This window comes from Pelodiscus sinensis, chromosome 3 (genome assembly GCF_052426305.1).
Source record: "Pelodiscus sinensis isolate ZL-2025 chromosome 3, ASM5242630v1, whole genome shotgun sequence".
Lineage (NCBI taxonomy): Eukaryota > Metazoa > Chordata > Testudines > Trionychidae > Pelodiscus > Pelodiscus sinensis.
The window spans coordinates 183427277-183454992 of NC_143054.1; the positions used below are offsets into that span (position 1 = coordinate 183427277).

Below are 27716 nucleotides of genomic sequence, written 5' to 3' on the forward strand. Positions count from 1 at the left end.
AGGCAATTGCCATATGAGACTGAATTTTGCTATCCCATGCACCAATCTAAATCTGGAGAAGCTTCAGTAAAGTCAGCAGAATTACTCAGTATTGACATGTGTGCATGAGGGCAAAGCTTGAACCATTGCACTTACCTTTCTGGCTGAGCAATTTAATTCTAAGTAACATCAAACCTATAAAAGGGACCTGTACTGGCTTTTTTGTAATTGACATTGTATCAATTTCACTGTGCTTCAGCCATCTTTCTTTTTTATTGTTCCTCAGTTACTTTTACATTATGCTATTAGTGCCCGTACTCCTGCAGAACTGTATTTAGAGCCAGGAATCTGTCAATACAGTAGGCAGGTATTATCCCTGGTATAATGCATTGCATCCTTAGCACCAGGTCTGACTGTCACCATTTTTCATCTGTGATAGCCTTCCAAGGATGTAACAACCAACCTGCACCTGAAAGAGTGGGACACAGAACAAAATATTAGAGAACTGATGTCGTTGTATTGCCAACAGGGACTGCTTCTCAACTTGATTATTTAGCATTGTCCAAAGACTCACTGTCATAAGGAAGATATGATTAAAAGTCATCCTTAGACCAGTGGTTCCCAACCTTTTCAAGCATACAGACCCCTTTTCAATCTATTTAAAATTTTACGGACCCCTCCAAGAGGAGTGGTGGGAAGTAGCGACTAGCATGTCCCTTGGCCCGTGCTACTTCCTCAGCTCCCACCCTCTCTGCCGCCTGTCCATCCATGGAGGATACGGTGAGGGGGCTCTCATAGCCAAAGGCAGCTCCTGCCCCGGCAATTCACCCTTGGCCGGGCATGGAGCCCTGAGGGAGAAAACCATAAGGAAAAGAAAAGTAAGGATAGGTCACATCACAGGACTGGGAAGAGGTAGAGAGCTGGAACATAAATGGCAGCACAGCTGGTGACGGGAGGATGGATGGTGTCTCCTTGGGTATCAAGATCCCATCCCATTGGTGGGAGGCAGTGTGCATGTGGCTGGTCGTAAACGGTGAGCCCAGGGAGAGAATTGCCTGGTAGAAAATCCCAGTCCCGCAGTGGGCCCGATCCTTACTTTTCTTTCCTTTCTTAAACATTCTGAACACCCCCTACAGTACAATTGTGGACCACCACGGGTCTGCGGACCACAGGTTGGGAACCACTGCTTTAGACTTATATTTGGTTCATATCATCATAAAGTTGATCATATATTTATTGTTCTGTTTCCTTACGGCTACATTACATTACTCTATACAGTAATAATAGTCTCAGCCGATCACTGTTTCCCATTACACTGATTAATATTGGGCATTTCAAGGTTATTAAACTCCCCATATCATTAGGAGTAGCAGGCATCTGTTTGACATGACCATGGATTCATTTTTTTTTTGGTAGCAAAATATAATCATGGGAGAAACTTTCCCTTGATACTTTCCTTCTGTGCAAAACCATTACAGGTGCTAGCACTGCCTATTGTAAATAGCAAAATACAGGGCTATGTAGCACTTTAAAGACTAACAAGATGGTTTATTAGATGATGAGCTTTCATAGGCCAGACCCACTTCCTCAGATCAAATAGTGGAAGAAAATAGTCACAACCATATATACCAAAGGATACAATTAAAAAAAAGGAACACATATGAAAAGGACAAATCAAATTTCAGAACAGAAGGGAGATGCGGGGGGTTGGGGAAGGTAAATGTCTGTGAGCTAATGATATTAGAGGTGATAATTGGGGAAGCTATCTTTGTAATGGGTAAGATAACTAGAGTCTTTGTTGAGACCCCCGCGTAAAGTGTCGAATTTTAGCATGAATAACAGTTCAGAGGATTCCCTTTCAAGTGCAGTTTTAAAAGATTTTTGAAGCAGGATGAAGGTAATTAAGTCATTGAGACAATGTCCTTCCTGGTTGAAATAGCAAGAAACTGTTTTTTCTTTGTGATCCTGTCTAATATCTGTTTTGTGGGCATTGATCCTTTGGCGAAGTGTCTGAGACGTTTGTCCAATGTACATAGCAGACGGACACTTTCGGCACATGATAGCATAAATTATATTTCTGGATGCGCAGGCATATGTGTTCTTGATCTTATAACTCACTTGGTTAGGTCCAATAGATGATCTGAAATTTTAACCACCATGAACTGATGTTTACCAAAACATGTGAGAGAATTCTATGAACAAAGTTATCTACTGAACTGTCATACTTGGTATTCCAAACATTCTGTCTCAGCGGAAGTGAGCCATGAAAGGCAAGATGTGTAACGAGTGCTAGTTTAGAGTGTATGGAAATCTTCAACACCAAGCAAAAGCACTCTTCAGGCAGAGTTTCTCTCAGCACCTTGGGGTATATCTTTCTTTCACTGCATGTGAATAAAGCAGCTCCACTAATATTAATAGGAATTATGCATGTGCACTGAGAGAAATATACTCCAAAGTCCAATTATTTTATGCTAATCACTGAACTGAAAATGTGTTCCTTCATTCCAGGCCAAAAATACAATAATAGAGCAGCAGTAGTTCAAATCTTTCCTAACATGATCATAGAATCCTAGGACTGGCAGGTTCTTCGAGAGCACATCTAGTCCAGTGCCTGCACTCATGGCAGGACTAAGTACAGGTTGTACCTCTCTTAAGCAGGACTCTGTGGTCCAGCAATATTCAGGGTCCTGCTGGACCATGGATTTTCCTGGACTACAGAGCCCACGTATAGGGAGGTTAGGTTGTGGGGCAGGCGTGGCAGTGCGGGCCGGCAACTCAGCTGGGAGCCCAATGTGAAGGGGGGTGATTGAGGAGCAGCAGGGAGTTCTGGCCCCAGCAGCTGGACAGTAGCAAGGGGGCAGCAGCAGCAGCAAAGCTCCAGCTGTGGAGCTCAGAGGTTAGTAGTGGCAGCTGCAAAGCTCTGGTCCTGGTAACAGCCATGGCACTCCAGCCTGGGGGGCCATGGCTGTGCAGGCAGCAGTGGAGCCAGGCTGGAGCCCTATCTGGGAGCAGCAGTGCAGCACGGATCATGTTGGGAAGGACCTCCCCTAGTCTGGCAAATCCCTTTGTTTGAGACTGGTGAGATTCTGAGGGTGCTGGACGAGGGAGGTCCAGCCTGTATTATCTAGAGCATTCCTGATGGGTGTTTGTCTAACTTGCTCTTAAAAATCTCCAATGATGGAGATTCCACAGCATCCCTAGGCAACTTACTCCAGTGCTTAGCTGCCCTGACAGTTAAGAAGTGTTTCCTAATATCTACCCTAAATTTCCTTTTAACCATTTTATTATTTTAAGTTGAATATAAACCAACCCATACACCCAGTAAGCTTAGTTTGTAGCTGGCTTTTGGTTATGAAGAAATCTCCATGAAGCCTTTGTAACACCCATAGGTATTATTATTATCATCATCAAGATCATAATTCTGTGATTGCATCTTTTATTTGCATGAGTGAGATAGTAACAGAGAGGCCTGAAGGTATTAAAACCCAATTTTAAATCCAGCTTCCATATAAATTCATTACTGTTGATATTAAACATGTAGGGAGATACAGCTTTCAATATTAAAAAGTCTAGGCTTTTTAATAAAGATGGTGAATGTCAGTGTCTCTTTCAAGCAGACAGGATTATACAACTCAGGATTTTTTTATTAAAGCAAAAGTTCATTCCCTTTATCATTCACACTGTCAGAGAAGTAGATTGGACAAAAATGTTTTCATGGCAGTTAAACAATAGTCAATGATTCCTATTCATCTGCATGGTGAAGTGAAGAGCCAAATCTGCACAGAGACTGCCAGAATTCTATGAGGAAGAGAAGGCAGCCATGTGCAATGATTCACTCCTCCACATAGAGGTCTGCCCTCTATTGTATCAGCTAGGAACAGATGACTCTCAAAGCAGGGTGTCCATAATATGCAAAATAGTGTCTTATTGAGAGTAGTCACTCTGCTCCCTACACCTGTCTCTCTCCATCCTTTCCTCTTTCCCCAACAGCCTCTTAAAATAGTCTTTTGGGAAAGTTTGGTTTTAGATCAAAATGCAGACTTCATAAATTGATCTGGTTTCTGCTCATAACCTAGAAAAAACAAGGAAAGGGGAAAAAATGGCCAGTGCTTTAGTAAGAAAACAAATAAAAATGTCCTAACTTCCAATAGGCCAGATTGTGAGCCCGCTAGGTATATTGATGAGCAGTTACATGATCACCCTCATTGACTTTGAGGGTAGTCATTTGTGTGACTGACAGTTCACAAATGGGATGGAGGCATTCACACATGGACCTATATTTGAAAGGTAATTCAAACTGTTTTTCTGGGACTTTGTCATTTCTGAAATAGAGTGTATACTTGGCCAGTGATTCTCAACTTTTTCCAGACTGTGATCCTGTGTGACACCCATCTAGCCATCAGGGGAACAAAAGGGGACGTACTACCTCATGGGATCGGCTAGTGTTGTGGGGATCAGTCATGACTTGTAAGTTGAAAAAGAACTCATGGGCTTGACAATATCCCTTACAGACACATCTAATCGGGTTCTAAATAACCATATTAGTTCTGATACTAGAAGTTTATTTATGCAAACTTCATTGAAATTGTCATCACCATTTTCTATTTAGCTCATACTCTCTCTATAAAAAGGTAATGGTACTGCTCTTAGCAGTTGGTGAAGTGCATTCTGCTTGGTAGATCTTTTTCCAAGAAATGCAACATGGTTTTTATCCGATAAAGTGTAATATCAGATTTTTAAAGCCATTTGTGTATGATAATGTTTCACTGCTATGGGACCTCCCACCCAGAAAGCACCATCTGTTTCGGAAAGCTATAAATGTCAAAGTACAGCTGAAGTAAGCTTTTACTCTCTGCCATACTGAAAGAATGGAGCCTCCACCTCCTTAATATAATGCTGCTGTTATTTCTTAGGGGAGCTATACAAAAGTATATTTGTCTCCTCTAATGGGAAGCCATTTAGGCAAGGCATGAGCATTTAAAGTGAAATCAAGACCACACAATGAAGGGCTATTGTGTGGTTCTTAAATGAATGAGATAATACAGCAGGGCCCTCTGCTTATTTCAGATTGTTGATTGGGGCAGTGGGGAGACAAGTCTGTGTTTTATGGGAAAAGCAGATATAGTTTTTTCAAAGAACATGTTTTTTCCAGGCAAATGATGGCTCTTAAGAAGGCTGTCAAGTGGGGAGAATTGTGTACAGAGTTAAGTGGAAATACTGAGAGTCACGACGGTGATTTGAAGCCAGATTTAAAGCACAGGATTGGGAATCAATTTGGGGTTCTTTTCTCTGAACTTTCTATAGGCTCTATTTAAAATCGTGACCTCTATGTGCTTCATTTTCCCCAGCTGTCAAATGGGATAATAATGCTTCCTATACATGAGTATTGTGAGGCTAAAGCCAGAGGTCTCATGCATGCCCCCTGCAGGGAGTAAACATCAGCCTCAGATGGAAAATGCAAGACATGTAGAGCATCATTATGATTATTGCTATCATTACAGGACTGAGCACGAGCTTGATAAATCCTGTGGCATGGATCATGAGCTATGTGCCCCTCCCGAAATAGTCCAGGAAGCAGCTTGTGAATCACAGGCATTCTCCCACTGACCCTGCTTTTCCAGGGAAGGAGTCTATCTGCACTGGGGCAGAGTACAATCCCTAGTGTGCTCATGCACCAGGTGCATTAAAGGCCAATTCCGTACCTGCCTGCAGTACGGGTTAATAACATAGAGGCTTTGCTGCACCTGCTCCCTTACCCACACTGCAATAATTTATACAGATAACTGCCACAGGGCATGATGAGGAGGCAATTTGCATCCCCTTATTCTCCTGGGCTGTCATACTAGGAGGGCCATGTTTTTCTGCTAATAATCCATTATGTTTTTGAGAGAGTTTGACTGTTTGTTGAAGAACTCCTCCTAAATGGTAAGAGTCGGGGCCACAAAATTCAGTGTACAGCTTCCTCTTATCATAACGTAAAGCAAGGCAAGAGTTTGGTTGTGCCAGGAAAGTGGGAGCTGACTGGAATGGGATTGCTTCTCACAAAACCATACAGAAATGAGACAGAATCACCAGGCAGGTGAAAGGGGCTGGTTGGGGGCGCCTCCCCGTTAATCGAGGTCTGAAGCTCCTTCTCCCTGATTCGTATGTGGACATTTTTGGCTTTTCCCTTTCATCAGGGAGTGAAGGGAAAGTGCACAGTTTGCTGCCTTCCTCACTCTGGCTGGGGAGTGCAGGGGGCCGATGAACCTGAACCTGGACCTGCTGCAGCCAAAGAACATACACCCCTCCTCCAGCTGTGCCCGCGTGAGCTGCAGCAACCATGGACAGGCACTTCTCACCTGATCCCAAGTTGCTGCGGTTAGAGAGGGCTGGGGTTGTCCTCTCTTCACAGAGCAGCCTGCTACTGAACCCGTCATCCCCGCCGGTCCCAGAGCAATGATTTATATGAATGGTGTACATTTTCATTTTATTTTCCAACCTTCCCCCAGAGTTCATTGAGTTGAGGACCTGGGTATCACTGGGTAAATATTTTAGTAATAAATATAACAGAAAGGATCCAAAGCCTGAGGGAAATTTTTAAAAATCTGTTAGCAGCTCAAAAATCTGTTAGTCCCCATATAAACCCCTTGTAGTTCACCATATTCTTCCATCTCTTTCCCCATCTAGTGTTGCTTGGATTTTAAGCATAAGGATGTTGGAGCAGATCTAGGGCTCCACTAGGGCAGCTTTATGTCATGCGCCCAGTGCAATACTTCTACAAGTCAGATAGCCCAGGGCTTTCCCCACTATAAGTTGTTCCTTGGGCAGCATAGAGCTGCAATAGCAGCTTCTACATGACCTGCTCTTCCCCTGCTACCAGTGCAGAAAGCTAGGCTAGGATGTCACTTTGCCTCAGTTATCCCTGACTGATGGAATAGTTCTTGGAGGATTCTGGCACCGTCAGAACATCCCTCAGGATGCAATAAATGGCTTAGTATCCTCAGGCTGCTGTAAGCTGTGCCGAGTGACTACATTGGCACAGAACAGACCACGATTAAGGGAGCAGAAAGGTGGGAGAGAGGACTTACCATTGTCACCCCCTCCTGGCTGAGCTTGGCACAGCCGTTCTCTAGCAGTTTCTGTGGTGGTCTGTCTATTTTTGCACTGGGCTCACCTTCCAGGTCACAAATCCAGTTCCATGCTCCTTCCAAGTCCACGTAGAAGAATAAGTAGTAGTCCAGTCTCTTCAGTTCCCTGCCTAGGGGTTACTAAGAGCCAGTGTCCTCCCCTGGGATCTTCAATGTAGACCACTCAAAGAAAATTCAACTCATGCAATTCCCAGTATTTTACTGAGCCTTGTTTCAAGCACGCCATGTTGAGAACCTTTAGTATTGCACCATCTTAGTACTCTCTGAGGGTACATCTACATAGCACACTTATTTTGAAATAAGCTCTTCTGGAAGAAATACTCTGAAATAGCTTATTTCGAAATAACACATCTACACTATGGGGAAGCCTCAAAATTAGTCTGAGGCAGGCTTCCCTAATGTGGACACGCTACCTCGATTTAGAGCCCCAGGAGGCACTGGGGAGTAATTACTTTGAATGGCCCTGTAGTGCGGAACATCCACACTACAGCTATTTCAAAATAGCTATTTCAGAATAGGCATTATTCCTTGTGGACTGAGGTTTAGAAAAGTCGGAATAAGCCATCTGTTATTTCGAAATTATTATGAAATAACGGAATTGCTGTATTATTTTGCTCACATTGTTATTTTGGAATAACAGCTGTTATGATGAAATAACTCTGCTGTGCAGACGCACCCTAAGTCTCTGCTCCATATTGAACTCTCTTTGAAGCCACAGTGGAGAAAATCACCATATCCTGTAGCCTTTGCCTTTTTTGCTGTCCATACCCAGGGATTCCCCTGCCTCTGTCAGCCTTCCCGAGGCCACAGCATCTCAGGCTTCCTCTCCAGGTCTCTCACAATCCTTCCTCAGGACATCTTGTTGGGTTCAGCCTCATGTCCACAAAGTTCTTTTTGCTTATTTCAGAGAATGGCATTCCAAACTTCCTAGACCTCTGGGGCTAGCTCCAGACTTTAGGCCTCCCAACCTTCTCTCAGCCATTAGCCCAGGAGAGAAAACACCCAGGTACCTCTCACCTGGGTCTCGTCCCTGGCCTTCCTCCTACTGAGCCAATCCTCCTTCCTTTACGAAGATCCAGCACCTCACCATTGGGATTATTTGTCTAACATCTGAGCAAGTGTGACCCAGTGACTGACTCCTGTGAGCCCTTTCATTGCCTGTGTGGGGTACACACCCGATCACACCTCCTTTTATTGCTGCCACCACCTTCAGCTGCATGGAGCCACTGTGGGGTGCAGTTCAGGATCTGGCCTGTGTCTTTGTTTGGTTTTAGAGCCCCATGCATAATTTAGGCACTGTAGAGATAACAAAAATCACCCTCCAGAGTGCAGTAAAATGCACAATTAAATTATAAGAAATTGTCTTGTTTTAAACTAAAAGGCTGTGTCTAGACTGGCAAGTTTTTCCGCAAAAGCAATTGCTTTTGCGGAAAAACTTGCCAGCTGTCTACACTGGCTGCTTGAATTTCCGCAAGACCGCCGACTTCCTACTGTCTGAAATCAGTGCTTCTTGCGGAAATACTATGCAGCTCCCATTCGGGCAAAAGTCCTTTTGCGCAAAGCTTTGGTGCAAAAGGGCCAGTGTAGACAGCTCAGATTTGTTTTGCGCAAAAAAGCCCCGATCGCGAAAATGGTGATCAGGGCTTTTTTGCGCAAAAGTGTGTCTAGATTGGCACGGACGCTTTTCTGCAAAAAGTGCTTTTGTGGAAAAGCGTCCGTGCCAATCTAGACGCTCTTTTCTGCAAATGCTTTTAATGGAAAATTTTTCCGTTAAAAGCATTTGCGGAAAATCATGCCAGTCTAGACGTAGACAAAGTGAATAGTTACTGAAGATCAAGAATGAGGTGTAGGGGCAAGTTTCTGTGCCCTTTCTATCTTTTGTGTTCCTGTTCCATCTTAGGGCAAGTGCTCCCCTTGCTATTAGCTGACTTTCCAATATGGCTGCCTATCCACTAAAAGCTGGATGGAGAACACTGAAGACATTTAAGATAATCATTGTAGTACGGGGACAACGGGTAGCTGCTGTCGCCCTGAGCTGATGATTTTTAGCAGAGGTTTTCAAACTCTGGGTCATGACTTGTAAGGGCAAACTGCTAACTGCCCACAAGATGCTTTGTTTGCCTGCATTTCCTCAGGCATGGTGACTGTAGCTCTCATTGGCCATGAATCACCATTTCTGGCAATGGGAGCTGCAAGAAGCAGTGCAGACTGGGACACTGCTTCCTGAAGCTCTCATTGGCTGAGAACAGTGATCTGTGGCCAAAGGGAGCTGCAATTGCCCACACTTGTGGAGGTGGAGGTAAACAAAGCATCTCGCAGCCAGCTAGTGGCTTACCCTTACAAGCCATGTCCCAGAGTTTGAAAACCCTTGATCTGGAGCAGAGTTTCTCAAATGGGGGGTCCTGGCTCAAAAGAGGGTCTCTAAGCTACTGTGGGGTGTGTAGATCAAGATCACAAAAATACAGTAACATCCTCTAAATTTCATCATAGTGCTTAGTTAAGGCGTAACATAGGGTCACCGTGCATTCAGGTTTTCCCAGACATGACTTCTTTTTGGACCTGTACTCTACATCCAAACAGATTTTTGAAATATGAACTAATGTGAATGATTTGGTATAATGGGACATCTAGTTAATGTCTTTGTTTAAGCACATTATAAAGCCAGTCTTCCCTGCTTTTAACAACTGCATTTTTACATCAAAAGCTAAGAATGGGACACTTCCAGTGCACTTAATTAGCCTCATTAGCACCAGATCTACAATTGACAGATTTTGCTTTTGCTGTTATCTTGGCTTCTGTTAGTTCCATTCCAGCTTATCTGATGAAGTGGTTTTATCCACAAAAGCTCATTATACTTTGCTAGTCTCTTAGGTGCTACCGGTTCCACAGGACTATTCATTGTTTTTAGTTACAGTCTAATGTGGCTACCCCTCTGAGACACATTTACACTGAAGGCCTATGACTATTCTTCTTTTCCCACCATTCTAAAAAACTTCCTGCATACCATAAAAGAGACTAGAGTCCCAAAATAGCAGATAGTGTTTTCTATCAAGTACCTTTAGTCAAGCAAGAGATTGCCAGGACACTAAGTAAAAGGGACACAGATAACAACTAATCTAGCCCAGCAGGCTCTTTGAGCGGAAATTGGGTATCCCTTCTTTCTCTTTCACGTGGTAGCTTCCAAGGCTTATTGAACTCTGGTCTGTCTCAAAAAAAGAGGAAATGCAACATCAGGGCAAACAATCCTTCAATTCCCTTAGCCCAAGGACACTCCAGGAGACAGTGCTCTGAAGTGTCCAGCATCCAAAGATAAAGCCCAGTGCATATTAATGGACCATTTCATATGGACAGTTGATCAGCCTGCACATCTTACCGCCTAGAATGTATTCCCCCAAACACTCCTCTCCATTATCTTACCCTGGAATTAAAAATCTCTCCCAATATCAGTGCCATGAATCATAGAATCATAGGACTGGAAGGACCTTCATCCATTACAGTCCCTGCACTCATGGCAGAACTAAGTATTGTCTAAACCATCCCTGACAGGTGTTTGTCTAACCTACTTTTAAAAATATCCAGTGACAGAAATACCACAACCTCCCTAGGCAATTTGTTCTAGTGCTTAACTATCCTGACAGAAAGATTTTCCTAATGTCCAACCTAAACCTCCCTTGCTACACTTTAAGCCCATTGCTTCTTGCTCTCTCCTCAGAGGTTAAAAACAGTTTTTCTCCCTCTTTCTTGTAAGATCCTTTATGTATTTGAAAACTATCATCACGGCCCCTCTCAGTCTTATCTTCTCCAGGATAAACAAGCTCAGTTTTTTCAGTCTTGCATCAGATCATGTTTTCTAGCACTTTAATCATTTTTGTTGCTCTTCTCTGGGCTTTCTTCAATTTGCCCATATCTTTCCTGATATCTGGCACCCAGAACTGGACACATTTCTCCAGTTGAGGCCTAATTGGAGTGGAGTAGGGAAGAAAAATTACTTCTCATGTCTTGCTTGCAACACTCCTGCTAATACAACCCAGAATAATGTTAGCTTTTTTTTTTTTTGCAGTGTTACACTGTTGATTCATAGCTAGCTTGTGGTCCTCTATGTCCCTCCCACCCCCACCTCCGTTCCCTTTCTGAATGACTTCTTCCTATCCATCCATTTCCCATTTTGTACATGTACAACTGATTCTTCCTTCCTAAATGGAATACTTTGTATTTTTCCTTATTGAAGGTCATCCTATTTACTTCAGACCATTTTTTCCAATTAGTCCAGATCATTTTCAATTTTAATCCTACCCTCTAAAGCACTTTCAAACCCTGCCAGCTTGGCATCATCCACAGACTTTGTAAATGTACTCTCTATGCTTTCATCTAAATCATTGATGAAGATATTGAACAGAATCGGACCCAGAACTGGTCCCTGTGGGATTCCACTTGATATGGCTTTCCCGTTTGACTGTGAACCATTGACAACTACTTTCTGGAAATGGTTTTCCAACTCAGTTACGTACCAACCTTATAGTGGCTCCATCTAGGTTGTATTTCCCTAGCTTGTTTATGAGAGAGTCATGTGAGATGTTATTAAATGTCTCATTAAAATATATATATTTATATACCACAGCTATCACTTCCACAATCCACAAAACTTGTTACCCTGTCCAAGAAAGCTATCAGGTTGATTTGACATGAGTTGTACTTGAAAAATCAATGTTGATTGTTACTAATCACCTTATAATGTTTTAGGTGTTTGCAACTTGATTGCTTAATTATTTTTTCTATTATCTTTCTGGGTATGGAAGTTACTCTGTTTGGTCAGTAATTTCCTGAGTTGTCCCTTACTTCACTTTTTATAGATTTGCTCTATATTTTCCCATTTCCAATCCTCTGGAATCTTACCCATCATCTAAGACATTTGAAGATATTCGATTCATGTATCTCCTCAGTCAGCTCCTTGAATATTGTAAGATTTACATCATTGAACCCTGCTGACTTGAGACATCTAACGTGTCTCAGTAATTTTTAACTTGTTCTTTCCTTATTTTAAGTTATTTTCACTGGCATTCCCTATCTTAGACTCCAATTGGTTTTAACCTTTTCGGTGAAAATCGCAACAAAAAATCATTTAGCGCTTTTGCCATGTCTACATTTTTTGTTATTTTTCTTCTCCCACACTGCGTAATGGGCATATCTTGTCCATATATTCCCCTTGCTTCTAATATATTTATATAATATTTTCTTGTTATGCTTTACTTCTCTAGCTAGTTTAATCTCATTTTATGCCTTGACCTTTCTAATTTTGCCCTTACATATTTGACTTACTTGGTTATATTCATCCTTCGTAATTTGATCCTAGTTTCTACTCCCAAAATAGTGTTAAATGGTCTTAATGTAAATGAAAATCAGACGCGATATGAGACACACAAATGGATTAGTAATGGGCAAAAGGTAGCAAAAAAGAGCAGGATGTTTTATCACAGAGTTGCTGTGTGCACAATTCTGGTCCAACCAGTAGTAGCAGTGGATGAAAGAGGAATGTAAATCTGCTATTTGTAACAATGCATTTTACAAAATAAATAATGCAATCATGAAAAATACAGAAAAATCTCTGCTCGGTGGGTCTAATTCTCTGTTGCCTGGCAATATCTGTAGTCATTAACATCTGTGCAAAGTGAATATAAAATGCTGCCATTCAACTTTGACAATGAAGAATTGTTATGTCTGGAGCCTGGCATAACAGAAGAAACAGTGTGACAGAACTCTTACCTGCAAGCTCTTAACCAGATGTCCTTGGAATGTAGTTGTTCCTGTTGCTCTGCTGTGTTCCAGTCCCGTGATAGTCCATTCTCACTGATAGCTTTTATTTCCCGATCAAATTAATTAGTCTGTGTGTCTTGCAATGGGGCACTGTTGGACCTACCCAATTGCTCTTAGACTCCTATGATTGCACATGTGGAAATGAAGCATCAGTCTCTTCATTCATCTTGTTATTACAGCCTAGCCCATTCACTTGAATTTCCAAGTAGAGGCTAGTAGAGCACTATCGATTCCTCAGCGGAATTGGCTGAATGCGATCCGGAGCCTCCTCATACACATTGATTCCTTGTCTCTTAACTCAGCACTGTTTGAATGTTACTGAACTGTGAGGAACTGTGCTAAATGGAGAAAAATATTGATCCCTCCTCCACGTTTTGGTGAAAGCTTCTCCTTTACCAAGCACTGAGGTAATATGGGGCAAATGAAAGTTCAGAAAGTGAGGTGCAGCCAAGTCAGTAACTTCATTTTTTTTAAACTGGACTTGTTTAAATGAGGAAGTGTTTAAATCATGCAATTAACATTGTTGGTGGAGACAGCAGTGACACCTTTGAACTGAGAAAGTTCATTTCTTTGGTGTTTTATTATTGACTGAACGATACAAACTTTTTACAGCGTTTCTTTAATGCATGTTCATATTTATATCTGTATTACAGTATCATAAGAGAGAGCTCCTAGAGGTGTTGTCCCATTATGCTAGGCAATAGAAAGACATGCTCTTTGGGGTAAGGACTAACTTTAGCTCTTCATCAAAGCATTCCTGCCAGATGTCAACATCCCAAGGGCATGAGAATACCTGTAGTGAAATGCAAAAATGCCTGCCAATTGAGGATCTCCTCCCCACCCCCATTTTGATATTTATTTGAAAATGGTCCCCAGGCTTCCTGCACTCCTTTGTGGCCTTAGCCTCCTGCATCCCCTCCCTACACCTTTGCCCACCAGGTGGCTGGTGTAGTCAGTCTCCTACCTCCAGAAGCTGCACGTAGTTGGCCAGGAAATAGCCATGCAACCTCTCCTCCTTTTGCCCTTCCCACCAGTTGCTGTCCAGCATCTGCAGCATCATGATCAGCTTTCCCACTGCGAAGTGCAGCCCCTTTCTATGCTGTTCCCTGGTGAAGGGGTACAAGTTCTGGCAGCAGGAACCTGATATGCTGCACCATGGAGCTGGCCTGCAGAGGCACCTTTAGAGGTGGTGTGAGGGGTGGGCCTGCTGTGGTCTGAAATGTAAAGGGAGGGGACAGGAGGCACCCTTGTCTCCCAGGTAGTTGATGCTGACCCTCAATAATAAAATCCCCTTTTTTCGTCTCCTGGCCTCTTGAATCTAATGTGAACCAGCATACACAATTCTCCCTCCCATTCCCGGGGCTCTTCTCTGGGGTTGTTTATCTGTCCCACCGGCTGCAGGAATGCCCCTTGCTGATGTTAGTCCCTGTGGGAAGCTTAGTAACCATCCATAATGGCAGGGGTGATAGGTAGCCCACACAATCTCATCTGTTGCATGTTTGGATTTCACAGCAATTCAAGATTGTGAAATTCAAATGGAATTAATTAATCAAGGATTATCAGTCAGATCAGTTCAGCCCTATAGAGAATAAACAGATCCATTGCCACCTTGGGATAAAGTAAAGCTATAGCCTCGGTGTCTCTCTTCTCTGTAACTGATGGGATGCCAGCAATTTATACCCTTCTTCCCATCTAATTTCCAATGCCTCTGTCTTTTTATAGGGTATGATGCAAGGTGGGGGGAATACTTTCCCTCAGTTACATATACCATGTGTTCTGTTTTCATAGTAACTGATGGAATTTCCTCAGTTTACCTGAATAATGAATAAAGAGGAACCTCTAATCCAGTCATCATTATTTACAGCTGTGAAAACTGAATTAAAAACATCTTTCTATGGGTCTTTATTTCATCCATTAAAGAAACCATCTATAACAACAAGTACTCCATATCAGTCACCCAATCCAGTACAGAAGACACCTGCCAGAACAAGTATCCTATATCAATTACCTGGTTTTGTTTATAACATACTTCTGGAAACATTTATTAGTTTGAGGGGACTTTTCCCTGTTCACCCAGAGTCCCAAAAACCTGGATATGCTGAGATTAATTAGATCCAACCATTAATAGTACTTGGTCACATAAAATGCCTGTATAGAGGTCACTCAGGGTACGTCTACACTGCGGCGCTATTTCGGGATACTTCCACTATCCCAAAATAGCATATTCTGTGTCTTGATAATGCACCTGTTATTTCAAAATATCTTTTGAAATAATGGGCTCACTGTTCCAACATTCCATAAACCTAGTTCCATGAGGATTAAGGGACTTTTCAGAATAGTACTTTCGAGCTAAGGGTGCTGTGTAGACATACCCTCACAGGGTAAGAACAGATGTTCTGGGCTCAGAATTCAAATATTCTGTTAATATCGTAAAGATTCTGAGAAAATAGTTAACAAGGAAATGAATTTAATACACAGAGAAAAAAGCTTAACATCTACTATCATCATAAAAAATACACCCTTAATGTTGTGAATTGAGGATGAGGTTGTCAATTTTAATTATTTCCTAGATGTCAGATGAAGTAGTTTCCTGCTCTGACCATACTTTACTCTTTGCTGCAATGTACATTTCTCATGGGAACCCCTAATTTCTACAGACTCAGTCTGACTCTTCTAAGAATAGCCTTATAAATTATAGCAAGAATCAGCTTAAGATTCCTTTCCTATCCTTTGGGATTCATTTGATAAGATGAATGGTTGGTGTTAAAAAGAGGAAAAAATAACATTGGAAATACTTAGAACAATTATCAAACCACTGCATACCTGCATAATTAAAAACAAATTAGCTTTTTTTTTTAGAGGTATAGTCATCTATTTATTCCTCAACAGTTTGCAGAAGAGGCTTGAATTTTTCAAAATGTGATGAAATTATTTTTCAGCAGGTATGGGAGAATCCAATAAAATTTATAGATATGCAATCCTACAGGTAATGAAGGATCAGTGACTTAGTTATAGTGCTTTTTAAATGTAGATTTACTGCTAGTGCTATAGGAACTTTTTTGAAGGAAAAAAGATATAGTGAAATTTTAATAAATTCAAATATGAATATGTTAACTGTATCTCTCAAGACTTTTTCCATTCTTCTGAGTTTGTAGATTGTGACTATGACTACCTTAGTCTTTTCTTTTAGAATTGATAATCTTCTGGAACTGACATTACCAGGAATTATGGGATATTTTCTTTAATATGTTAAGCTATATATTGTATTATCTGAATTTAAGGCAAAAAGAAAGAAAAGCCCACTGTGTTTCTGGATCCCTACTATGCCAGGGTACATTCTCTACTCACGAAAAGCTAACATTTCAGCACAGCTCACCTCTCACAATTAGGACAAGCAAGTCAAGAGAGTTTAGAGTCTTTGGAAGATCTGCCATAAAGCATCACAATGGAATGGCTATAGTAGAGTGCCTTGGAATGCAACAGAAGATTTGTCCCCAGTTGTGAGTGCAGAGCACTTACAAATATGGTTCTTAGGGATGGATTGTACAATGCAGGCACAGCCATATGCTGGGAGCTGTACATGGCCACACTATCTCAGAGGGAGCATCGAGAGGCCCTGCAGTTTGGTTAAATTTGGCTTAGCTGCTCCATTGCCACTCACTGGACTGGGAACTGTATTTCCTAAATCTTGTGTGCCTGTTATTCTCCAAGCTCTTTTGCCTCAGTGAAAAGTTTTATAGTTGAGCCGATGGAAATTTTTTTGCAAAAGGTGTTTTCTGTTGGAAAGTGCTGCTCAAAAACCTGATTTTTTTTTAATGCAGCCATATCCAATTTTGATGACATTCTGTTCAGAAAAATGCTGGAAATATTTTGAAAGCATCCTGTAATGACATTTTTTGGAACAAAAAGTTGATACTTCTAATTCCAAAATGTGTTTTTGTTTAGAAATTTATATTAGAAATTTATATTATGTTTTAAAAGCCTAAAAATAAACAGTCTAAATGAAACATTTATGATTTATTGAAACACAATGTTTTCACATGACATTTTTCAGAATTTTGTTTCACAATACATTTAAAACTTCTGGCAGCGGAAATATAGGCCATGCTGCTAGACAACATGAACCTCCCATCGTCTGGCACATTCTCTGGTTTGGCACGGGTCAGGTTGAGGGTGCTGGACCAGAGAGGTCCAACATGTAGTCATAATCAGAAGTATCTCCTGGATAATCCAGGATTGTTGCCAGCAACACATTTTCTAGTGTTTTGTTCACTGTTAATTAAACTACTTCCATTGGGAAATTATTCCACAGGAGATGTTAAGGCCAGCAGGCGTTATCAGACCACCTTGTCAGACTTCCTATCTACCATAGCCATTCCATTCAATTTCTCCTGCATGGAACCTAGTAACTTGTGCTATCTTCCCAAAAGGCATCCAGTCTTGATCTGAAGACTGCAAGAGATGAAGAATCCACCACTTCCCATGGTAGTTTCATCCAGTGGTTAATCACCTCGCTGTTAAAAATGAGGACCTCCTAGGTCTCGCTGTTGGGAATTTTATTACTCAGTTCAGCCTGAACTTTGTTTTATTTAAATTCAAGAGTAGAGATTTCTCTTGATTCTTGAGGTGACTCCAGGTGCAGGGTTGTGTATGCTGTTCCGCTTTTGTTAATTGTGTGGTAGACGTATCCACTGGAATAATTTTAGCATATGTGTCATTCACGCTCAGTGTAACACACGGTGATTTAACTGCAGGAGCCCAGCAGTTCAATTTACCCTGTTCTTTTAAAATGAGCTGATTTTCTTAGCATTTTTTGTCGCCCTGAGAGAGGCACTCATTTACAGTGCAGTGATTCCTGGCCCTCCTGGAGCAGTACTGCAGTCAATTGATTATTTTGTTAATTTGTCCTATATCAGAGTCTTGCTGGTTTATTACCATCCGAGTCACTTCATGTACCATGCATAAGTGGAAATATATTAAAAATCAATACTTGAATCTTTTTCCTTGTAGCTGTTTTATCATCAATGAGCTACCTTCTTTGATGTATGACCTTTCCCCCCTCTAACTGGAACTCAGCTAGTAACTCGTAAATGATTTAGTCACATGCTAACCGCCCTCCCAATATTTAGATTGTGTTCACCATTTAATCCAGGTACTTAATGAAATATTATAGAATGAAAAAGAAACAAGAGGCCATATTGCTGATAAATGAACCAGACTTTAAGAGAATGAAAATAACATGCCTTTTTAGGAAGAAAAACCCATTTCTCTCTTAGTTTTTGATGACCACCATGCTTCATAAAGCCAACCTTTCATGATGCCATTTTCAAAGGCTTAAGTGCCTGATCTTGCAAACACTGTCTTACCTACTTAGGTTTATGCATGTTGCAAGACAGTGAGACTGCAAGTACAAGCATTTGCAGGGCTGGACACAGTTCTGAAGTTAATGGAGTCACTTTGGTTTTACTCCAGCAAAAAGGGGGATCAGAATGTATCCCAGTGCTTCTATATATTCACCACTGTTGCATATGTATTGATGCAACCCAAAGATCTCTGCTGTGAATCTACATTAGGATTTTAAAATGTATTAGCTATCAGTATCTTAAAAAATACAGACATGTCCTTAGTGTAGAGACATGCCCTATGAAAGGGGATGAAAGGTTCTAAACTAACTCACTGCTGCCACCAAGGGGCAGGACTCTAGTGAACTCAACAGAGACCTGCATTCTTATGCCACTGCTGAATTTGGCCGTATGGGGAACCTAGATGTATTTGAAGTCATCATCTTAACTTGGCATCGTACATCTTTTGTGGATGTGTTCAGTAGGATGTGCTCTGGCCTGGGGCTAGCTAACAAAAGAGCAAATCTTGGTAAAGACAAAGGTGTTTGTAGCTTTCCCATATATTCAGGGCTGACAAAAGACCTTGTCGGGTCCTGGAGAAGTGGGCTCTGCGCCCTCCAGAAGGGGCGGGGTCTGGAGTGGAATAGGCAGAGCTGGGGGCTAGTCTTCCAGCACTGGCAAGGCTACAGGGCACACATGGCTGGGGGATCCAGCGGCAATTTAAAAGGTTCGGGGATCTGGCTACAGATGCTGCTGACGTAGCAGCCAGGAGCTCTGGACTCTTTCCAATCACAAGGTCTTGGGGCAGGTATCCTTTTTGTCCTCTCTCCTTCCCCCATTCGCAGCCCTGCACATATTAGCAGGTTAAGTAAAGACCATGGGAGATATTAAGGTTCACTTAGACTTGCTAATTCACACAGATATTTCAGTTACCTTCTCTTCATTGTGATGTTATCTTGCCTTAGGTTCCACATGTCTGATTACAAAGCAACTGGGGGAGGCCCAGCTAGTGCTGCTGCTGCTGTTCAGAGGTTAGGGCACTGAGTTTTGATACAGGTATGCCAGGTACATCCTCCGCACCCTAGGACAGACCCACCACACTTTTTCACTCCATTAAAAATTCCCAGAAGTTTCAGATTTGGCTTGACCTGAACAATTTTTTTCTAGAATGATCAGCAAAGCAAAACATCCATTATTTACCCAGCTCTAGAAAGAACACAGCTTTTTTCCGCTTGGAGGGAAATTGTTGCATTTTTAGGTTTTAACAGATTGCATGCATCACCTTTCTATAAAAGACTGAGAAAACACCCTATTGCATGGGGTTGTTGCGGCGAGGTAGCATGTCCCTTTCTGATATGTCATCTCTTCTGACTGTATTACAGATATAACAATTCCCTGTCCAGTGGCCTGGGAAATACTGAATAGGGAAAACATTCAGGGCCAAGTTTATTGTGTCCTGTACTACTTTTTTCAAGTCCTCTTGAAGAAAAGACGTAGAACCGAAGAATTGCTGATTAAGGAAAAGTACTACTGACATATCACGTCCCTGCTCCTTCCCTTGTTGTAGTGGGTCATGCAAACCCAGTAGGTTTGTTTGGCAGTACAAATGCTTGAATTCTTTTTCTCTGGCCTTCTGCAATTGCAGTTTGGTTTCTGTTCTTTAATTATTTTATGTGATGACAGCTTGGGGTTTGGAATAGCAAGCAGAGGTGGTATCTGACAAAGGCATAATCATGGATCATCCCTCTGTTGTCTCCATGGTGCCACCAAACCTTATTTTCGAGATCTCAAACCATCTGCTCATCCCTTTCTCAAACTCAATTCAGATATCTGTCATAGTTCAGTTGGCACAGCACGGTTCCTGCTTAATCACTGGCCTCTTCTTAACTTTTGTTATCTTAAGATTCTTTCTTAAACACAACATTCTCCGTCACTTCTAGTGAACCTTTACAAACAAAAACTAGCAAATCAACAGAAGTCCCTTTTCACTGAATTAGTTATCCCCCCACCCTCTTGTTTAGTTATAAGCAATAGAATTAATGCATGTGGATTTTAGGAATGAAGGAATTGCAATTTCATTGTCATGTCACTTATTATTACTTAGAGCCCATAATTTCTTGTATAATGTCCCTGAAAGCAGCCAGTCCAAGAGGAAGTGTATGGAAAAGGTACAATGGATAACAATGAAGTAATATGTTGGAGGCAAAATTTAACCTCTGTTAGTCAGTGTCTGGCCTATGTTCACTGAAGCAGGGCTTATATCTTGTAGGCATTATTTTTCAATCCTAAAAGGGAGAGGTGCTGGCTGGGAAAGGGGAGCCTGGAAATAGCTAAGGGGGGGGCAACGGGGCTGGCTGGAGGAGATGGGGGGGCCAACAGGAAGCAGGGCTGGTCGTGGGGGGGAGAGTTGGGTGGAACGGGGCTGGCCGCGGGATATTGGGGGAGAGGGGACCGGCTGGGAGGGGTTGGGGCTGGCTGGGAGTAAGGGGGGCGGGAAGCACAGCTGGAGGGGATTGGGGGCTGCAAGGGTGGCCGGGAGGAAGGGGAGGTGGGAAGCAGAGCTGGCGGGGGGGGGGGTGCAGTGGCGCTGGCCGGGGAAGATCAGGAAGAGGAACGGGCCAGCAGGAAGCAGAGCTGGGAGGAGGGACGGGGGCCACGGCGCTGGCCGGGAGGAAGGGGCAGCTGGGAGGAAGGGGGGCGAGAAGCACATCTGGCGGGTGGGCAGTGCAGCGGTGCTGGCCGGGGAGATCAGGAAGAGGAACAGGCCAGTGGGAAGCAGAGCCTGGGGGGGAGTGCAGGGGTGCTGGCCAGGGAAGATCAGGAGGGGAAGTGTGGGAGAACCAGCTGGCCGGGAAGGGGGGGGGGGAGTGAGAAAATCGGCCGACGTGGAGCGGGACTGACCTGGGCACTTGCTCCTGTCCCATGCAGGCTCTCGGGGACGCACGAGTGAGGAGAAGGCTTTGCCTCCTCTTCACACTCAACCAACTGAGGGCTCTCGGCTGCAATTGTGGCCCCGCCTCCCAGCTGCTCCCCCTGCCCATGCCAGGCTTCCGTCTAGTGCGCAGCTGGAAAAATCAGAAAATACCGGACATTGCACATGTCCAGTATTTTCCGGACAGAGCATGCAAATACCGGACTGTCCGGTACAATACTGGACACCTGGCAACCCTAAGTGTTACAGCCCTAGCTCCTAGGGTGCTGAGGTCTAGTGGCTAGTCAGTAATTTTGGTGGGCTTGGTCATCACCCGGGTGGGCAGTAGTTGGAACAGGGGAGCCCAGACCCCTCCTCTCCAACAGGTCCCAACCTGGGCCCTGTCATTGGTGGGGTTGCCTGCCACCAGCTCAGCGCGAGTCCTACCAGAACACACCAAGCTTAGTTCTGGTTCTACACATGCTTCCCTGCAAAGTTTCTCTTCCTACTCATTCCTCATCAGTTGCCCTTCTCTGAGTCTCTATGGCCTCTCCCCTCGCCACCACATCCCTGGGTGTTGGGGTCTGTATCCATCTGGCCAGCCATTGCATTATGGAGTGCAAACATCCCTCCCCCAGGAACCAGCAGCACACCTCCTTTCTCAATGGTAATCAGCCCAAACTGAACTGCTCTGCTGCCTGGGATATCCTGGCTCCTGCTGAAGCATGCCCAGCAGAGCTGGGAGTGTGAAGCCTCCCTGTTGTACCAAGGTGGGGCTGATATATTCTGTTACATGGACTAAGGGAGCAATTGGCAGTTATAGATCTAGACGTTCTTATTAAGCTTCACATTTTTCTAAGTTCTCCTCCTCAATAATACCTTGTGGCAAGTAATACCAGGTTATTTGTGTTGTATGGTTTTGCTTAAAAAGTGTTTTATCAGCTTTAAAACGTAACACAGGGGTATATCACTGTGCTGCCTGGGTACAGTGTAGGATGGTGCATGCTCTTCTTGGTCTTCTCTGCTCTGCCTTGGCTTTTCCTTCCTCTCATTCTTTTGGCTAATGTGTCTTCTCTTGGATACACGGAGGGAACAGTCACTGAGATACCTGGAGCACCAGGGCCAGATACTACTCAGCTGAAATAATTGGCTGGAACTCTATTGTTTTTTATTATTTAAACCAGTTGAGGATTTAACTTTGACTGAGCCCTGCACAGGGTGGGCAAGTAGTTGAGGACTTCTTTAGTAGCCCTTACTCATTGACTTGCACTTGAGCTAGTCATGGGATGCCGCTTGGTGCATATACTTGTACTTTAAAAATGCTTTTGCCGTGTCTCTAGTATCGGTGATTTGAGCTGATCTCTTTGAATCAGCAATACACTCATTTCTTCCACTCTCCATCTAACCATCTAAGCCAACTCCTTCCGTCTAACCTTTCTGGGCAATAAGATGCCACTGTCAGGCATTCTGACAAGGTGCTGCTCACTAGCTCCCTGGCTGCTGAGAGAGCATAGGGAACTGGGTGTGTTTAGAGTAGGAGAGGGTTTGGTAGTTTGAGTGGGCTTGGAAGTTTAGAAGGGATCACTTGGACCCACAGAGAACCCGATGAGGTAATTAGCTTACCAGTGGGACAGCTGAGAAAAAGGTAAGCAGTATAAAAGGGAGCAGAACAAGGGATTTCTAGCTGCTTCTGTATTTGTGATGTGTCTAGTGCACAAGGGAGAAACCGTGACAATAAAGACATTTGGTGAGGTACACAGGTGGATTGTGCGTGCTCTTTTATTCACCCCAGCTGAGTCTATACAGCAGGGTTTAACTTGAAATAAACTACACAAATTGAGTTGTCAATTGCATAGTTTATTTCAAAATAGCTTATTTCAATATTGGGAGTGTCTACACAGCACTTATTTCAAAATAGAGCACTCTTCCTCCAACTTCCCTTACTCCTTACACATTGAGGGTTACAGGAGTTGGAGTAAGAAGTCCTTCAGCTTGACGGTATTTCAACATTATTTCAAAATAACTGCCTGCTGTGTAGACCTGGACTAAGTTATTTTGAAATAATGTTGCTCTGTAGATGTACCCCCAGAGAGCTTACCAGTTTTGCAGATTCAGAAGGGGAAATCCATTGTCGGCCTGGGAGTTATGGTAAGGAAATTCATAAAACCTGGTAACAAACCAAAAAATATTTTAGAACCTTAAATGCACAGATGAAGTGTCCCCAACCAGATATGTTTTATTTTCACAGCATAATCTTTGGTAGTAATGAAAACCTATTAAACTATTCTGTATATCCAGTGTGATAGTTTTGATACAGGAAACCATGGCTGGCTTTGGAAATGCATAAGATAAAAGTTGGAAAAAAAAAAGTCAATACTGGTTCAGATCCATGTTCTAATTTTATCCAAAACCTAAAGCTGGGAATAGGTTTACATAAATAGATTTCACTTGTATTGACTAAGTATTTTTTATTTTTATAAGAAGAACAATCTGGTAGAAAAATTATATAGCTCAGAGATATTAATGATGTGTTACTAATGTAACATTACTGTTTCAGATAAAGAAGGCTGTGCAGCAGGAAGGCTTTGGCAGAAAAAAGCGAGGCTACCGAGAGATCAATGAAATTGACATAAACATGAATGATCCTTTATTTACAAAGCAGTGGTACCTGGTAAGCAAATCAGTAATTTTTAATAAAGATCCTCAGTAGCCAATAAAATAGCCAATTTACTGATACTTTATTCCTTCTTGTAGCACTATTGTGGGAACATACCTACAGATTTCTTATCAGAGCTTTGAATTTTATTCCAAGAGAATCTTTCCTAGGATTTATAGGGAGCCTACTGCATGCTGGGACTGGACTTAGGGGCATGAGCCAAAGTTCAATGACATCAATAGAAAGACTCATTGCTTTCAGGGAGCTTTGAGGTGTGAGCACTCATGCAGAGCAGACAGGATTGTTAAAACTGATTATGTGCCTCAGTATCAAATACTTTGGTTTCAGGAAGACCTCTTAATCACATGGACACAGTCAATATCTCTGTGTGGAAGCTTATTAATGTGTGCTGTGCAGCTGTTTGGAAAATGTTGTTTCCCTCCCAGTGGAAAATTTCAGTTTTTCATCTAAAAAGATCCTCATGGGAATTTAGGCCAAGGAAGAGGTGGGGCTCACTTTACCCAAGACACTCAGCTGGAATGTATGTGTGAGACCCACGTGTTATTACCTCCTCGGGTCTTCCCCTAGCCACGGTTCTCTCCATATCTCCTGGTGAACCTCTTCCACTTTGTATAAATAATTAACTATCGATTCAGCCACACACGCTGTATATATGTAGCATGATGGGATTTGGGAAGTCAGGTTCACTTCTCTGCTCTAATCAGGCAGAGTGGGGATTTCAAATGGAATCTTCCCCAGACTGGCTGACTGCTCTAATTACTGGGCTATTGGGTATAAAAGGGCGGGGGGAGACCACTGCCTTCTGCTCCTGCTCTTTCGTATTGCACCTTAGTTTCCTTGTCAGTCTAGCTGTTTATTTTTTAGATTTCCCTTATTAAATGTGCGTGTGTGTATGTAAATAAAAGAAAATTCTTGATGTTTTAATTCACTGACAATGAACCAAAAATAAATTATTTGCACGAATCTAGTTGAAGATGCAGGTGTTCTGCAATGGAAAGAAACCAAAATGCAAAGGACCTCAGGAGCGATAAGAAATGTGTTGATTTGAGCTATTCAGAAAGTGTTTTGAAACTTTTTTCCCACAGGAAAATGAGGGAGGTTGGGGGTTTTGAGTGAAAATTGAAACACCTTTAAAAAATGTTGACTTTGACAAAAATTTCAGGGAAAAAAAAGCCTAGTTTTAGTAAATTTTCATTTAGGAAATTTTGGATTTAAATTTCAGAATTTCAATATTTTGTTTCAGAATTTTGTTTTGATTTTTTTTCATTTTATAGTTATTTGTATATCATTTCACGACATAGCAGTAGTAGAACATAACATGCACTGCTACTACAGATGTGTCAAGACAAGACAGCAATTTTTTGTATTTCATTTTACTTTTAAAAATTGTTAAGAATAGCTGCTGACTAGTAATGTTTTAAAACATCCTATATTGCTTTCTAGATCAAAGTGTCTCTGTTTCATTATAACACAAACAGATCTATTAAACTATTTCAAATATTGTCTGCAGTGTTGTTGTAGCCAGGCTGGTCCCAAGATATGAAAGCAAAAAGGTGGGAGAGGTAATGTCTTTTATAGGGCCTATTCCAGGAGTTGAATTAGACAGGCGGCTTTTGAGCTATGTGGAGCTCTTCTTCAGGTCTGGAAGAAATCAGTATAACTGTTAACTTTTTCATTACAACACAAACAGAAGACACTTTGATCTAGACTAGAATATAAGATGTTTCAATCATTGCTAAGCAGCAGCTGCCATTAATGATTTCAAAATTTCAGAATGAAAATTTGAAATTCCAAAAGAAAATTAGAAATCCAAAATGAACATTGAATATGAACATTTTCTTAAAGACTTTTTTTTAATTTCCAGTTTATGGGAAACTTCACAAATATTTGTTTTGGATCCCACATAGGCGGGAGGGGGGAAGAACTCTCTCACCCAGTTCTACTGTTGGTGCTAGAAAGGAAGTGCGGGTATGTCTACACTACAAAGTTAATTCGAACTAACAGAAGTTAGTTCGAATTAACTTTGATAGGCGCTACACACGCGAACTGCTAGTTCCAACTTAATTCGAACTAGCGGAGCGCTTAATTCGAACTAGGTAAACCTCATTCCACGAGGACTAATGCCTAGTTCGAATTAACAAGCCTGCCAGCACCCAGCCAGCAGACCCTGCACCTGGCACGGCTCGAGCCAGCCACCCGCTGCCACCCAGCCCTCTGCCTCTTCCCGGGACCAGGCTGGCGGCTCCCAGGAGCCAGCCCAGGTCCGCAAGAGGCAGGTGCCCGCCTGGTCTAGGGCAGACATCGTGGATTCATCCACGACCTCCGCACTAGGCACAGGAAAGTGGCTGTCTAGGGCAGGATAGCTGCCAGCCTGGCCACCCAGGAGCAGGTTTTCATGAAAATCAAGGTGGTCCACTGAGACCCCCAACCCTGAGCCCTGAGCTTAGATTGGCCGTACTGGGTCAGACCAAAGGTCCATCTAGCCCAGTAGCCTGACTGTCAACAGCGGCCAATACTATGTACCCTGGAGGGGATGGACCGAAGACAATAACCAAGCCATTTGTCTCGTGCCATCCATCTCCAGCCTTCCACAAACAGAGGCCAGGGACACCATTTCTACCCCCTGGCTAATACCACTCTATGGACCCAACCTCCATGACTTTATCTCACTTCTCTTTAAACTCTGTTCTAGTTCTACCCTTCACAGCCTCCTGCAGCAAGGAGTTCCACAGGTTGACTATTTGCTTTGTGAAGAAGAACTTTTTGTTGTTAGTTTGAAGCCTGCTACCCATTCATTTCATTTGGTGTCCTCTAGTCCTTATAGTATGGGAACTAATGAAGAACTTTTCTTTATGCACCCTCTCCAAACCACTCATGCTTTTATAGACCTTTATCATATCCCCTCTCAGTCTCCTCTTTTCTAAGCTGAGAAGTCCCAGTCTCTTTAGCCTCTCTTCATATGGGACCTGTTCCAAACCCCTGATCATTTTAGTTGCCCTCCCCTCTCCCAGCCTCTCTCTTCCCCTCTCCCACCTCCTTTTCCCAGTCTCCCCGAGTTTTGTTCAATAAAGAGAGTTTCTATTTTTGAACACACATGTCCTTTATTTTGTACATCAGGAAGGGGGGCTAGGGAGGGGTAAGTGGAAGGAGGTGAGGGAGGAATGGGGTATGAGCCCCCGATGGGGAGGACTGAGCTGGCTCTGCGGGCTCCTCGGGGTGGAAACTCTCCTGAAGCCTCTTGATTGACCCCCCCTCCGGATGGCAGCCTGCGGCAAGTGCAGCCGGGCTGATGGCCGAGTGCTGTGATGTGCCGAGTGTGGGCACTCAGGGCACTCTAAGCCAGGACTGCTTTGCAAGCGGGGAACTCCTGAGAACTGTCTGTCCGGGGTGGGGGTCGGGTCCCTTTAAGCACAGCCCTCGGCTAGCCTGAGACAGCAGCTCCACGCTCTAAGTCCTAATCGAATGCCCTACCGGCACTGCTTCCGGCCATCCTTAACCTCGGTTCAGGGTCCACTTAATGTGGACATGCTAGTTCGAATTAGCAAAATGCTAATTCGAACTAGTTTTTATATTTAGATGTGCTAGTTCAAATTAGCTTAGTTCGAATTAACTAAGTTATTTCGAATTAGTGCTGTAGTGTAGACATACCCTGAGGGATGTGGTGGGAGTTCAGAACATGTCTAGGCAATTCAACATAGTCTTTGAAAACAATGTTTCTCACAAGTAGAGGTTATTATTTATATTGTTGCATGTCCTCAGTGAGAATATATTTGAGGTGAGATTGATCAGATACCTTCAAACATTTGACCAGTCGGTTGGTACAGAAGCATGCTATCTAAGGCCCTAATCCAACAATGGAGTTTGTG

General features: G+C 42.8%; 1 protein-coding gene across 1 annotated transcript in view; it reads left to right on the forward strand.

The window, feature by feature from the left end:
• Window positions 1-27716, forward strand: part of PCSK2 (proprotein convertase subtilisin/kexin type 2) — a 195255-nt gene that overhangs the window by 68101 nt on the left and 99438 nt on the right. The window contains exon 3 of the mRNA XM_075925556.2: window positions 23731-23844. Within this exon, the coding sequence (XP_075781671.1) occupies window positions 23731-23844 (114 nt within the window). The remainder of the gene's footprint in view (window positions 1-23730; window positions 23845-27716) is intronic.